Source organism: Ursus americanus, chromosome 5, assembly GCF_024610735.1.
Source record: "Ursus americanus isolate L20-20 chromosome 5, mUrsAme1.1.p, whole genome shotgun sequence".
NCBI lineage: Eukaryota > Metazoa > Chordata > Mammalia > Carnivora > Ursidae > Ursus > Ursus americanus.
The window spans coordinates 26,905,967-26,921,799 of record NC_142131.1 but is presented as its reverse complement, the minus strand read 5'-3'; the positions used below and the strand labels follow the sequence as shown (position 1 = coordinate 26,921,799).

The 15,833-nt window shown below is 42.1% G+C and overlaps 1 protein-coding gene across 2 annotated transcripts; it reads right to left on the bottom strand.

The window, feature by feature from the left end:
* Positions 1–1,287: 1,287 nt before the first annotated feature.
* ANKRD34B (ankyrin repeat domain 34B) lies at positions 1,288–14,896 on the bottom strand. Of its 2 annotated transcripts, XM_045796377.2 has the most exons (3): positions 14,881–14,896; positions 12,941–13,027; positions 1,288–4,560 (listed from the first exon to the last, which is right to left on the bottom strand). In XM_045796377.2, the coding sequence occupies exon 3, from the start codon at positions 4,536–4,538 to the stop codon at positions 2,994–2,996; it is 1,545 nt and encodes a 514-aa protein (XP_045652333.2). In that variant the 5' UTR covers positions 4,539–4,560; positions 12,941–13,027; positions 14,881–14,896; the 3' UTR covers positions 1,288–2,993. The 2 variants fall into 2 exon arrangements, with proteins under 2 accessions (XP_045652333.2, XP_045652335.2); XM_045796379.2 differs by lacking the exons at positions 12,941–13,027; positions 14,881–14,896 and adding an exon at positions 9,904–12,148.
* Between the last annotated feature and the right edge of the window lie 937 nt (positions 14,897–15,833).

The following is a 15,833-nucleotide window of genomic DNA, read 5'->3' as shown; positions in this document are numbered from 1 at the left end:
TAAGCAGGCTTAGGATTGGCTAGTTTGAATAATTTCAGGGGTTTCTGGGGTGTGGGAGGTGTCACTGGTTGTTTGGTACCTGACCCTGGGTGATTAGGACAGGGGGATAGTGGCCCTGTGAGAGCCTGATAAAGGAGATAGTTAGATTATGGACTCTCATTTTGTTGGTTTGCATATGAAAGATGCATTCTGGGGCAAGTTGTTTTCTATCCCTAGGAATTAGTAAACCCTGGACGGGCAGTCCCTCCAGTATCAGCAAGGTCCCAAGATATCAAAGCATCAAAAACAAAAACCAAAAAACAAAAACCATGATTAATACATTCCTGACAAGTTCATTCCTTCCTTTAAACAAGCTATATGGAGGGCGCCTGGGTGGCACAGCAGTTAAGCGTCTGCCTTCGGCTCAGGGCGTGATCCTGGCGTTCTGGGATCGAGCCCCACATCAGGCTCGTCCGCTATGAGCCTGCTTCTTCCTCTCCCACTCCCCCTGCTTGTGTTCCCTCTCTCGCTGGCTGTCTCTCTCTCTCTGTCAAATAAATAAATAAAATCTTAAAAAAATAAAATAAAATAAACAAGCTATATGGACATCAAGTTATTAGAAGGCTACGTAGTATTTAATCAGAATAAGCGTAACCATTTGAGATTTTAAAAGGTCCAGGTCTTGGATAACTGATGGGTGCATCTCTACCAAAGAATATGCCAGACAGGTGTTCATCATCTTCCCTGGGCACTTCTTGGATGGGACACTGCCAGCACTTGTCTCTCTGGAACTAGGACTGCCCTATGTCCTCCCCCAAATTATCCTTTTGTGAATCAGTATTAGCTGTACTCTGGAAATCCTAGCCACAAATAACTAAGAATGGTCCCTATAAAACTAATGAATGAAGTGTCATCATACCTTTAAAGTTAAATCATCTTTTGACGTTAAGTTAAAATATAACACACATATATATTTCTGACTCCTGTTGCAAACGTCTGACTTACCATTGGGATCCCAGTGATATATTCCACTTGATGGACTGAAAAGTCCCATAGGATGGTTTTACTACCTAACTCAAGCAATCTTAGCTCCTAAAATGTTTTCAGGATTGATAGAAGACTAAAAGCTCTTCCAAAATGGCCAACAAAATTTTAATCCTATTAAATATTTTTTGCATATTGGGATGAGAATAACAACAAAAGTTATTCTCTCTTAGTTTTCTATTTACTCAAAGTAACATGTGGCACAATTTCTCTTGAGATTATGTTGATATATTTATTAGTATTTGAAATAAATAAAAACGATAATCAAAATAACATTTAAACTTTATTGATAGCATTTTGTTTATGAACTAATCTATTTACATATTCTTCCAAACCGTATCCTTACACCTGAAAGCCAGGCACTTTTCTCAATATTAAAACTTGCGGGTTTAGCTACCTATAAACATCAGGTACAATTCTAAGTTCTGAATCAAAAAATATTTCTAATGTAATTTACATGAATGTTCTTCAAAACATTAAATGGACAACCTCCAATTATATTTTCAAATAAAAGCCACAAAAATGTTAAATAATTACCATGTACATTACAACTTGCTTATATCAAATTACTAAGAAAAGCATCATGCCAATTGTTAGGATCTCCTCTACTAATAGAAGGCAAAGAAAGGTGTATATGACAGTCATCAAATTAATACACTCAGTTCTGCATAATTGGACTTATTCTTTGTGTAAAACTGCTAGATGGAAATAAGGATTCTTTTATATAAACACCACATTTTGAAATCATATAGATAATATAGTCGTTTTGTAACATTTTTTGATAGTAGCATGGTATTCATTTATTCTGTTAGAAGTTATTCACAGGTCCTAAATACTAGATGATTGGAATGTCACACTAAGGAAATTATCCTTATTATCCTTATTATATAAATGTCTAATAATTATATGTTAGAAATTAAGAGAGGTTGTTTAATCTTGACCAAATATTTAGTGTATTTTGTAATTAAGTTTCTATTGGCTTTCTTAATTTTAGCTAATCTAAGAGAATGTAATAATCAGTTTTTCTTTTCTAAAATGAAGCAAGCATACAGTCTCCATTTGTGATAAATCCCCAGGTTTGTGTTTTTGTTTTTGTTTTTGGTTGTCTGTAATAAGACAAGAATAATTTGATATAAGTAAAGAGGAATGCTTTTAAACTTTTGCTTTATCTTCTTTTTGGGAACCTATGGATAGACTTCAAAAATAATAATAGGAATTAAAAGATATTAAGAAAGAATTCTATAAGATAACATTAAAGACAAAATAAAACCAAGCAAAAAACAGCACACCAACACTCAGCATAGATTATTACTCGCTTGTAAAACTCTGATTGGTTATTTTACGTTGATTAAGCTGACAATGTGAATATTAGCTGCCCAGTCTACTATAATGGTTGGCCTTTTAAATTTTTAATTAGATTTCACATACTTGCAATCAACATTTTAAAGAATTAGTTCATTCTTTCCTTACACCTTATGCCTTCCTTATACCTTATAGGCTTATTGATCATAGAACTGTTTTGTGTGTTTTTTTATGTTTTTGGAATCATGGAAAATTACAATCTTATTTATTGACTTGTAATGTTAAAAATGTTTATTGACTTGAATGCAGTGTTTCCAAATAAAATATCTGGAAGGCCTGAAAAAAATTTTAAAGTCATCTCCAAAATATTTGACCTTCTTTTTCTGCTGATTTTTGTTTAAATTAAAAACTTTGACCACATGAAGGTTGTTAAATATTAGAAGTTTTGAGAAATATAGCTATAATTTTGTTTGAATTTCCATAGTAGAAACTACATATTATTTGGATGTCCACAGTGCCTAGTACGATACACAGTGTATTTTGATACCCCTAACAATTATGGACTAACCAATTACAAGATTTAAAAGGATGAACATTTGAGATTTCTTCTCTGGTTCTATATTTCTCTGATGTAGACATCTGAACAAAATGTGCCTTGTAGCCGTCTCTTAAAAATTTACTAATTGCTTAATTTGTTCTGTTTGCAATGATTGTCTCCTTAACAACATTTTTTTACTTTTGAATTCTTTAGGAAACATAGGAACTGTTGGCATAAGCACTTTTTGACCACAAGAAAGGAGGCTGGAAATCTTGTTATTGACATTGATATCTGAGATGGGGGGGTGAGGATTCACATTTAAGGGTGGCAGAAATCCTGATCTGGCTGGCGTAATATTGTGATCTAAAGGGAAAGCTCCTGAACCACGCCTTTCTAAAAGTGCATGATTTCTCCTGCTCAAGGGACCTGCTGAGATATTCTCCATTGATTCTTTGGGCCCTGACAACAAGGAAGGAGATGGCGAGAAGATCTTTTTCTTTCCTATAAGTGCTTTGCCATCTTCTATAGTTGTAGGGATGAGACCAGCCGAGAGCTGGGAATCAGAGCTGTAGTGATTTGCCCCTGAGTTTCTTTTGTGAACTATACTTCTTAAGGTGGAAGCAAAGATTGTCTGGTTAGAGTCTGGATCTGGGTCAGCAGGGATTTCAATGCATTGCTGGCTTCCTTCTGAAAAAAATGACTGATGATTTATTTCATCGTATGACATCTTTCTTGAGCTGGCCTGATCAAAGGCTCTTAGCAAATGAGTAGTGTCTTTTATGTCAATACTTTGGTGCCTAGTGATGAATCGCTTGGAAAGTGCCAGCCCATTGGTTTTGTAGGATAATTCTTCCTCTGGAGTAATATCCTGGAGCTCCTCTTGCAAGGAGGCCACTCTGTTTTGATGCATTAATAAGGGAGGACTCTTGATCCAGGTTGGAGCCTGGGGTAGCTTGGGCCCATTAGAGGCCATAGCAGGCTTCCTCATAGGGGAGCCTGGGTCCTGTGTATCATCACTGCTTCCTGAGGGCTCCAGACCTTTCAAGCCAAAAAGTGTCATTTCAGTTTCAGAAGACTGTGAAAGTGGCAACGAGTCTGTTTTTATGTCAATTTCTGAAGGAGTGGCACAGGAGGCTGGGGAATGACACCCATCTATATCTACAGGAGGCATATTTAAGTACTGTTTGGTAGTGTGCCTACCAGAGGGTGATTTCGCTGTTGTTATGATAATGACCTCTTTCCCTTTTGCCTTGCAAGCGCTAAGTAGAACTTTCAGGGTTTCTCTATCCTCTGAATTTATAGCATAAACAAGGGCCGAATAACTAGAATGGTCTTGCAAGCTGAGATCAGCCCCACTGTTTAGGAGCAAGGAAACAACTTCAGGACCAGCTTTTTCTAAGCAAGCGTGCATCAAAGCAGTTTTCCCAGATTTGTCCTGTATGTTGGGGTCAGCATTGTTTTCTAACAGGTATTTAACCATTTTGGCTTTACTGACACTCTGGTGATCGACATGTTTGGTCTTACAAGCGATCATTAAAGGTGTTTCCCCACGGTCATTGCTCTCATTAATGTAGGCACCACCTTCTAGCAAGAGTCTTGTGAGGCGAAGTCGGCTCTGATGGACTGCTTTGATGAGGGAATTCCCATCACTTGAAATTTCTACACCTTCATCCATTTTCAAAAGTCAGAATCAATACCTGGTTATCAAAGAATATGAAGAACAAAAGATTAGCCAGAATCCCAATTTGTATTCATGTTACGATTCATAATTTCTGAAATATGTATGTGTAGAGTAACAGGACAAAAATGAGATTATGTTATTAATAAATACAGAACAAAATAGTGAATTGCTAAATTAAAGAAATTTTAGATTAGTTAACAGCCTTTAGGGAATTACACACTAAAATTTACTTTCAAAATCTTCATTGAATATTTATGATACAATACCAACCTAGTACTTCCCTAAATTCCACATTAATTAAACAACAATCCACTTACTTTCTACTTGTGAAAAATATTTTTAAAATAACACTAGATTTAAGCAAATCTAACTAGATTTAAGCAGTAGTTTTAAGCAAAATTTCCAGAATTCTGTGTAATTGCAACTGAATCAATTAATCTAAAAACTTCTTAGTGTCAAAATACTTATATGTGCTCTTGAGTTAAATAATGCAAGTATTATCTAGATTTTCAACTTGAGCAACATTGTTTTAAAGATTTTATTTATTCATTTGAGAGAGAGAGCATGAGTGGAGGGGAGAGGCAGAGGGAGAAGCAGATTTCCCACTGAGCAGGGAGCCTGACGTGGGGCTAGATCCCAGGATCCTGAGATCATGACCTGAGCTGAAGGCAAATGTTCAACCGACTGAGCCACCCAGGCACCCCTTGAGGAACATTTCTGTTTCTTTTAAAGGGTGAAAAATCAGTCGAAATACAGGACATTAAAATACCTGACATAATGTCTGGAACTCACACTGAGATGGGAATGGTGAACATGTGATTATGCGTTTTCCTTGATTTCATTATTTAAATCATACACTAGATTATGGATGGGGTTGGTCACATACTGTTTGGTTAAATTTTGACAGCAGTACGATATAAGCAGCTGGTTATGAGTTAAAGTCATGAGAATATACAGGCTTTGGTGGCTTGGGGACTGAAGGGCTTCAAAGAGGCCAGCCATTTGAGCTGGGTCTTACAGACTGCATAAGAGTTTGGTAGGCAGACAGAGTAGGAAGAGAAAGGAGAGAATGTTCCTTGTGCAAAAACCTAGAGGCTTAAAATAGCAGTTATATATCATAAATCAGGCTCTATTTATGCTGACATAACGAAACTTTAGAAAAATATTTTAGCAGATGGTTATAGTTAGGGTAAATATGGCAGAACACACACATTTAATTTTGCCTCTTCCTGAGCAATCAATCCCCTGAAACTAAAGCAGTTTTTATTTTTTATTTTTAAAATTTTTTAAGATTTTATTTTTTATTTTTTAAAAGATTTTATTTATTTATTTGAGAGAGAGAGAACACAAGCAGGGACAAGGGATAGAGGGAGAGGGAGAAGCAGACACCCCACTGAGCAGGGAGCCTCATGAGGGGCTCAGTCCCAGGACTCTGGGATCATGACCTGAGCCGAAGGCAGATGCTTAACCAACTGAGCCATCCAGGTGCCCCAAGATTTTATTTTATTTAATTAATTAATGACTTTTTAAAAAAGTGATATTTATTTATGCATGTATGTATGTATGTATTTGACAGAGAGAGAGAGACAACCAGCAAGAGAGGGAACACAAGCAGGGGGAGTGGGAGAGGAAGAAGCAGGCTCCCAGCAGAGTAGGGAGCCAGATGCCGGGCTCCATCCCAGGATCACGCCCTAGGCTGAAGGCAGATGCTTAACGACTGAGCCACCCAGGCACCCCCCAAGATTTTATTTTTAAGTAATCTCTACACCCAACATGGGGCTCCAACTCACAACCCTGAGATCAAGAGTCACACATTCCACTGACTGAGCTAGCCAGGCCCCCAAGAATTTTTTTAAAGACATAAATTCAGAGGCGCCTGGGGGGCTCAGTCGTTAAGCGGCTGCCTTCGGCTCGGGGTGTGATCCTGGCGTTCTGGGATCGAGCCCCGCATCAGGCTCTTCCACTGGGAGCCTGCTTCTTCCTCGCCCACTCCCCCTGCTTGTGTTCCCTCTCTCGCTGGCTGTCTCTCTCTCTGTCAAATAAATAAATAAAATCTTTAAAAAAAAAAAAGACATAAATTCACAAGGATAGCAGGAAAAGGAGACAACAGCAATGTTTTGGAAGCCAGAAAGCAGATGGGCCAGTGTTAACCAACTTAGCCAACCTGAGAAGGCTGTGTCTCAGATCATTCAGTGATAAAGCTGAGAACTCAGCCCATGTACAGTGCAGACTCCTCGCAAGAGGCAGTAACAGCAGAAGTTCTAGAACTGGGTGGGTGGTGGTGGTGGTGGTGGTGGTGGTGGTGGTGGTGGTGGTGAGTATAGCTAAAATAAGGAAGATGAGGTGAATAGCGTCAGGAGAAGCGGTTAGATCCCTAGGTCCTTGCCAGCCAAAGTGTGATCCTACCTTGGACCAGCAGCAGCACCACTATTACCTGAAGCTTAATCTCAGGCTCCATCCTGGACCAACTGAATTCAAGCACACATTTTAATTAGATCCTCAGGTGATTGATATGTGCATTAAAATTTGACTGCCTCAGGTCATTCCTCCACTCCAAGCCACTAGGAGATAGGATATTAGCCCTCCCACTTGAGATGTCCAGACCTTTATTCTTCAGAAATGGTGAAATGGAGGGTCTCTGGACTGGAAGACAACTGACGTATTTGAGGACAAGAAAACGGGGAGTAAGTGACTGAATGCTTACTGGTCACTGAATGAAGGGACTCAGAGCCTTCTCCCCAACTCAACTCCAAGAAAGCTGGCAGCTATACCCTTATGCAGCAGAATATTGCTATCTGCTTCTCTCAAGAATCTAACCTGCTGAAAAGAAAATACCTAAGAGTACTAACCACGGGGATTCCCTAACATGCCACCCAGATCATCCTACAGTGTGGTTTAAGGATTACAAGCCTCATCCATGTGCTCAAGGCTTCTCATCAGCTTTTTAATCCAAGCCCTTTAATCATGAGCAGATAATCAAAATAAAAAACAAAACAAAATAGAAAAGCCTTTTACATTAAAGATAGAGACCAGAACACATAGAAACAAAGCAACTTGGAGGAGACAGATAATAGTCAGGAAGATGAAAACTTCAAAAGCTCATTATCTTCAGATATAAGATGTTGTAACCATGAAACAAAAATAAAATTCTATGAAAAATAATATTCAGAGATCATAAAAAGTGTTCTCAAAAGGTAAAAACACCATACAAACTGCAAAACTCAATAGAAGGGTTAGATGATAATGTTGATAAAATCTCTAACAGTTAAAAAAAAGAATAGAGGAAAAAAATAGAAAATTAGCGGTCTACACTAGGAAATCCAACATTTAACCGCTAGAAGTTATGGCAAGACAAAATAGTGGGGATGGGAGAAGGGGCAAGCAGGAAAGGAACTGATGACTGAGATCAAGAAAAATTTCATGAGTGACACCTGTTTCCAAATTGAAAGTGTCAATTAGAACATAGCACAATAGACCCTGATCATGGCACATGGGTGTAATTCAAGGAACACTGAGAGTAAAGAAGATTCTATAAGCACAGGGCTGGAGGTGGGGGTGGGGTAGATTAAGTCACATGCTAAATGATCGAGAATTACAGTAGATTCAGATATATCAACAACAGTAAAAGACAATGGAGGAATGTCTTTTAAAATCTGAAGGAAAAATGACTCCCAGCTTAGAATTCTGTATCTAGCCAAACCATCAGTCAAGAATTGAGATACTCTTTTTTTTTTTAAGAGTTATTTATTTATTTTTATTGAGAGAGAGGGAAAGAGCATGAGCAAGAGGGGCAGAGGAAGAGGGAAAGAGAATCTCAAACAGACTCCATGCTGAACCCAGAGCCCAAGGCCCTGAGATCATGACCTAAGCTGAAACCAAGAGTCAGGCCCTTAACCCACTGTGCCACCCAGGCACCCCCAGAATTGAGATACTCTTAAGAATCTACTGAAGGATATAATCTACGAAGATGAAATGGTAGAAGAAGAAAGAGGAAACGAAATACCAGAGGCTGGCGATCATCTTAGACGAGTGGTACAAAATATCCCCAGGAAGTTAGTAAGGGGTCAGGATAATGGACGTGCACAGAACATCATCTCTGAGATCATACTGTCATTTTACCATCTTGTTAAGTGAGAACCAAATGCCCAGGTGAGCCTGCCCTCAGCTTTTATCTCTATGTGCTCTGTCCTGACCTCGTCTCAGCTCCCTCCTCCACGCTCTGCTTTCTGGGGCAGCCAGGGCCACTTAGTGTAGCTCTGCTCAGTAGTCCTGCTTTGACCTGCTTCCAGACCTGGGGATAAAGCATGGGGAGCTTAGGAGAAAGACTGAACACTCATTTCCCTTGGATATGCAGAACCTGGGCCACACGGCAGCGCTGCCAGAAGCTCTGTGACCCCATGTTTTCCAGGACTTCCTTGCTCAGAAGGGGCTCTCAAAAATGCTGGGCCACTTCCAGATCCAGGGACTGTTAAACTCACCTTCTCCTGACAGCTTTAGCAATATTGGCAATATAGACCTCTCTTTATTCAACTAATTTTGTGCTTGCTACCCAGTTTTCCAAAAATAAACAATTAATTTACTTAAGCATCATATACAAGTGGGAAACTTAAAAAAAGGAATGATTAACACAATAGTCAAGAGAAAGTTACTTTTTGGTGGGGGATGGTTTTTATTTTAAGGTTCAGGTAATGTTCTGTTTCTAATCTGGGTGGTGTGTATACACTTGTCCATTTTATTATTATTCTTTAAAAGAACAAATTTCACATACTCTTCTGTATGACAGTCATCTATTTTTTTGGTAAAATAGAACTGTATACAGAAAAGAACATACTGTTTATGTGAGATATATTCCATAATTTAAAAAAATTTTTAACACAGTACCTATATATATTTTTTAAGATTTTATTTATTTGAGAGAGAGAGAGTTAGAGCACAAGCAAAGGGGAGGGGCAGAGGAAGAGGGAGAAGCAGACTCCCTGCTGAACAGGAGCCCAATTCAGGGCTTGACCCCAGGCCCCTGGGATCATGACCTGAGCTGAAGGCAGACTGAGCCCCCCAGGAGCCCCGTTCCATAATTAAAATTTAAAAGAGCCATATTAGTTGTAACTTTTTACAACATCATTCAGTTTTGTGGTATTATCAATAGTATTTATACCTAGACTTTCAAGGCGTTTCAACTAGTGAGCTTCCAAAAGGCAGTATTCAAAAGAATATACTTATTCATTCTACTTGAGTATCACTCGTGATGTTAAGCAAAGAACTATTCAATATATACATACATAAATACAATGAAAGTGAATGCTGCGTTTTTGTCCCCCTGTGCAACATTCTATAAATGCTATTCCAAAGCCAGGCATACCTGTAATTTGGGACCTTAGGAATTTAGGATTGGTTGACAGCTTGGGTCCCAACAGAGGTCTATTCTGAATGCAAAGCATCTGAAAAGAGCTTGCAAAAGAAACTTTCTTTTAGCACTTTTCATATACTAATGTGTTTAATAAAGCAAGAAGATGTAGAGAAATTAGCTGGAATATAATATCAAATATAGAAACCATTTAGTAATCACATTTGGAGAAGAGATACAATATCAATCACATAAAAACACCTTTGACCAAAAGTGGCATTTGAGAAACATATTCAAATGAGAACAAGTTGCCAGATAGCAGATTTTTTTTTAAAGATTTTATTTATTTATTTGATAGGGGGAGAGAGAGATAGCACAAACAGGGGGAGCAGCAAAGGGAGAGGGAGAAGTAGGGTCCCCGCCAGACACAGGGCTCGATCCCAGAACCCTGAGCTGAAGGCAGAGACACTTAACCAACTGAGCCAACCAAGCGCCCTGTAGATTTCAATACTGTATTCTCATGTAGTTTCTAGTGTTGGGGCCAGTCTTGTTTGTTTGTTTGTTTTTAAAAAAAGTCTTCTAAGGGGCGCCTGGGTGGCACAGCGGTTAAGCGTCTGCCTTCAGCTCAGGGCGTGATCCCGGCGTTCTGGGGTCGAGCCCCACATCAGGCTCCTCCGCTATGAGCCTGCTTCTTTCTCTCCCACTGCCCCTGCTTGTGTTCCCTCTCTCGCTGGCTGTCTCTATCTCTGTTGAATAAATAAATAAATAAATCTTAAAAAAAAAAAAAAAAGTCTTCTAAGAATTTTTTGGAAAGACTTTGAAATCTTTTCACCCACCCTCATGTAAAGGCTTTCTCCACAACGCTAAACCTGACCACTTTCTGTCATAACTTTCTCTCACCAAGGTTCACGTCAGAAGGTTCTGGGGAAAGAAGGGTAACTGGCAATGTGCTGCCGGCTTGGCTGAATGAGGGGGGCAGTGGCCCCACTGTGGTCCTGTGGAAAGGGCAGGTGCTGTGGGCTCCAGGGCTCTCTGAAGAAGCTGGGCAATGGCACCACTAGCTACTGGCAATTAATGAATCTGTCTTGTGGATGTAGGCATACCCCCTCTAGAACTGTCTAGAATAAAACCAGCAACAAAAAAGCCTTACCTTTGCTCATTTTAAAGACTTCTAAAGGGGCGCCTGGGTGGCTCAGTCGTTAAGTGCCTGCCTTCGGCTCAGGGCGTGATCCCGGCGTTCTGGGATCGATCCCCACATCAGGCTCCTCCACTGGGAGCCTGCTTCTTCCTCTCCCACTCCCACTCCCCCTGCTTGTGTTCCCTCTCTCGCTGGCTGTCTCTCTCTCTCTGTCAAATAAATAAAATCTTAAAAAAAAAAAAAAGACTTCTAAAGCCCCTTGTTCACGTTTAATAGAACAATTCTAAAATTGTTTAAAATTAAAGTTCACAGAGAAAAAAAGCTGTCAGATACTTTATTGTCTACATGTTGGTTTCCTATTCAGTACCTTATTGTAATAACACCCTTGTCTTTATGCCTTTACTCTCTTTCAATTCTTTTATCATGGTCATCCATTTGCACATCAAAAATGCTGAAATTGAAGCTCAATTTATCTACTCTTCATAGAGCTAAGTCCTACCTGTGATGCAGATCACTTCTCTAGCCTACAGTTATCCTAGTTCAGGAATGTTTCTGCTTCCTTTCTCATTCTGTGAAACATCCTCACTGAGCACCCACTGCTGATACTGTATTAACATTCAGTCAGACCCTTTGTTATTCTATAGCATATAAATAATCCCCACATTCAGTTACATCTTCCAAATAGACAAGAGTTCTACTGCGAAAGTTCGGGATACAGACAGACCCACATTTCCATCCTGATTTCCCTATTTACGAGCTGTTTACCATAGTCAGATCTCTCAGCCTCTCAGTCTTGGGTCCCTCCTCCGTCGCATGACAAGGATCTAACCTTCATTCAAGGTGGGAAGGGGGTGGGATGAGGTGATGAAATCAGGCGTCTAGAAAAAGACTTTCCTATTATGCCTTACTACTCAGTGTATTCTTTTTAAAAATTTTATCTCAGAATTTAGCCTTCTTTTATTTTTATCATGTCTCTAATTCACAGGCTACTTAAATAACAGATACAATATTTAAAATGTTTTTAGAGATCTACAAATAATGTTTTGTAAACATAAATGGAATCTATTAAGTGAATACAGAAAAAAACAGATAGCCTTAAATGTATTTTCCTTATAATTTCCAAATACAATAATTTCAGCATAAGATTAATTATTAAACAGCCAGACAAATTGCTTTTTATTTTAAAATTAGAATGTCTTTAGCGTCACTTATGATTCATTATGGCATATTTACTATATTCTTTTAGTGCCTCTCTCTACTCCCAAGACCTCACTGAAATTACAGTTTAGTTACTTAAAAATTTAAAAAATATATATATATATTCTAAAGCACAAAAACTTGGAGGAGAGATGTATCTCATCAGATGAGCAATTTCAGACGAGCTTTAGAAACAGAGTGGGGATGGTGGCATGGTAAACTGCCTTAGCATAGCAGAGGCTGCACCAGAAAGCTCCCAGGACAGGAGGTGGCTCCACGACAAGGGAGCCAGCTGACCCACAGGCCGCGGGCAGTCTAGTGCTGAGAGGCCCCACCTGACACAGAAAGTGGCAATGAGGTATAGGGCTGACAGGATGTTTCGAAGTCTCTGGGCAAATCAACTGGACCCCCAGGTACTTTTCCCACCCCAAGTAGACAACTACTATCCTAGGCAAGAAAACAAGATTTATTCTCTGAACAGATAGATCAGAAAGGCCGGAAAATAGGGGATAAAGTGAGAGTTTACAGGTTGAATGGTGGAATTCCCAGATCTCTGCTCTGCTAGCAGGAGACTAGAAGCCAGGAAAAAAGAAGTAAAAAAGCACTGGGTCTTAGCATTATGAGCCCTATTAAAAAATCTCTGTTGATAAATGAAGCAATTCAAATAACCACATTTGCCCCTCTAGACACCCACTCTAAATGGAAATAGAACGTTACCTGAAAATGTTATTCAAAATTTCATACTTCACTTATGTCTTTTCTCTCCCTGGATGAGTTTTTTTGTCAGCCAGCTGTCAGCTCCTACTGAAGAAAATCAAACCTATTCAGAGTTACATAAATACCAATAATTTGTTCCACACATCTCTCCCATTCGGAGTCTAGTTTTTTAATTCCTTGTTAAGACACCCCTACAGTGTTTGTTCAGTTAATTATATTTCAGTGATTATGAGTAAAAGTGTCTGGAGTGGATCCCATGCACCGCAGTCCTGTGTATACAGGCCAAGGCTTGCCCTGCGAGGATGCTGGGGTTGAAAGGGCTGCAGCACTCACCTGGTCCGGCCTCCCCCACCCCACCCCACCCGGGTGCACGGTGCACGGAGCTGAGGAGGCCCAGGAAGGAAGAGTGGGAGAACTCCCAGTCACTCCTCTTATTCACCTGCTCACCAGAACTTAATTAGATCTTCCTGTGTTCTTTCTCTTATGTTTCTCTTATGTTTCCTTGCTTCTTGGATACCAGCTTCCCACAGAGTAGGGTTCTGTTTTGAGTACCTGATTTGAGTGGTATCAACCATGGTACTGCCACATGGGCTGAGGTATTTTAAAAGCCTTCTTGAGATGGCAGGTTTGGCCTTTCCTGTGGCTCTTTTTCTCTAAGCTACCCCATTTTCCTTGCATGCAGAAAGAAATGTTATTTTCCCTTGAGATTCTTACTCCACCTCCAAATAGGATTGGTGTTCCCTCCCATAAAGAGCCATGGTGGGAGAAGGCAGCAAGGGGGGTGGAAATTAATGAATGGGTTTCAAGCTGGAAATTTAGCCCCCACTCTTGCCCCAGGTCGTCCTGTCTTTGTGCTGCCCACAAGGGGACCAGCGCATGCTCAGAAGGGGCAGCAGGCTATATGTATCAGAGACTGGGGCTCTGTCTCTTCCCATGTTACCAGCCCTTGCAAAGCTGATCCTCTGAGATTCATCCTAAAATGGGATAATACCTACAAAAGATGATTGTGAGAATTTTAGAAGATCCTAATATACTTGCCATTTAGGAATTAAGTAAATGTCAGTTTCTAAACATGCATCACTAAATATGAATCCTGGGCTGATGAGGCCTGACAAGGGGAGGCCAAAGTGCCTACACCAGTGGGTTTTCCAAATTCTGTGGGCATAATCACATGGAGAGCTTATTAAAAATAAGATTTCAGGCTCCAACTCCTACATAGTCAATAGGGGATGCTTCCTATGCAGACTTGGAGAAAATCTGTGACAAACTCTTCCTTCCTCATTCTAGTCTCACTTCCTATTTACTGTCAACCCCTGCCTCAGGCTCTTACCAGGCCGGCTGTCTGCATCATCACTTCTAGGGTGTCTGGTGCTCAACTCTCGGAGGAGCAAAGGGCAGAGATGACTACAATGGCCTAAAGAGGGATGAAGGAGCCTACAGGACTAGAGAAGAGTACAGCCTTGAGTTACAATGGGCCAGGCACCGGAAGTTTGCGGTCCCACCCTTCCCAGACAGGTCTGAAAAAAATCCGTAGGTACAGTGGGCAGCCCAAGGCCAGGATGCGGGGGCTAGTGGCACTTAGAATGAAGCAAGTCTGCCTGCCACAAGCAAAACATGTGTCTTCTTGCCATGCAAGCAAAGGGGCAAAGCCAGAACAAAAGACGCACTGGAGATTGTCCCAGGAAATGTAATGACTTGCCAGGAAAAGTGTTCTTCTCTGGCACCGGCTTGTAAGAAATATTTCGAAACTGCCCAAGGGAAGGAGTGAGTAGCTGGTAAGGTTTGCTATGTCTCCCCACACAAAGCCAAAAAGGGCGCATGTCTTTTAGTTACTTGTATGTCCTCTAGGCCTCTGGGCTGGGTCCCCCCGGGCAGCTACACCACCACCTCTCTCAGCAGACATCCCTCCCAACCACATGCACAGACACAGAAACCTGTACCTCCAAGTCTCAGGGAACCAAGGTGATAGGATTTCCAAGCTGTTGAAGATTCTGGCAGCCACGGTCCCCGCTGGCTCCGGGAACCAAGCTTGTTTCCTCAGTTTTTCCCAAGAGCGAGAGCGAGCGAGCCCGTGGTGCTGTCGGAGAAGGGCAAAGGAAGGTGACTGGGGCGACAGCGCCGGGGCACCGATGGGGGCGGGGTGTGCGTTCTGTCGCCTCGTCTCTGAGACAAGACAGGCAGCCGGCGAGCTGAGGCGATTGCCATCCACGTGAAGGGGTTCTGCCCAGAGCCGCAGCGGTCCCCGCACCGCCAGGCCGGAGAACACCGCCCTCCCTTGGGAAATGGCGCGTCGGAGGGGAGCAGCCATTGACCCCATGCCTGGGCAGGCGCACCTCTGGACCCCGGACCTCCCGTAAGAGGGGCTCGGGGTCCTGGTGCCAAGGTTGTGCGCTCCCCAGAGACGCCGGGACCGGGCTGCCCGCCCCCGTGTGGCTCCCATTTGTCGAGCCAGTGACTGCAAACAGCTCCGCAGCCCCCAGCCCGCCTCCCGCGCCCAGCCAGTACCTCCCGCCTCCCAGCGGCCGGAGGCACCTGCGGAGACGCGCGCAAGTCGGACCCCCAGCCCCGCGCGCTCCTGCGGCCTCGCGCGCGCCGTTCCCGCTGCGGCGCTAACCCGCGCCCGCAAGCCCCTGCCCGGATGCTCCCCGACATCCCGCAGCCCCGGGCTGCCCCTATCCACTCTCCCGCGCTGCAAGGCCGAGAAGGAGGCAAAACCCGTATCCCCGCGGGGTGCAAGCCCAAGCGGCCGCAAAGCCCGAGCCGGGAACAGGCAGGAATTGCGGGAGACGCGAGAGTAGGCTCGGGTGGAGTCTGGACAGGCCCCTGACCCCCGGCAGCCCTCGGTGGACGCCGGGTCTCGGTCCTCGCTCAGGGCACTGCAGTGTCAGGGTGC

Excerpts from the sequence above, each read along its gene's own strand:
- ANKRD34B (XM_045796377.2), bottom strand. The coding sequence starts at position 4,538 with ATGGATGAAGGTGTAGAAATTTCAAGTGATGGGAATTCCCTCATCAAA.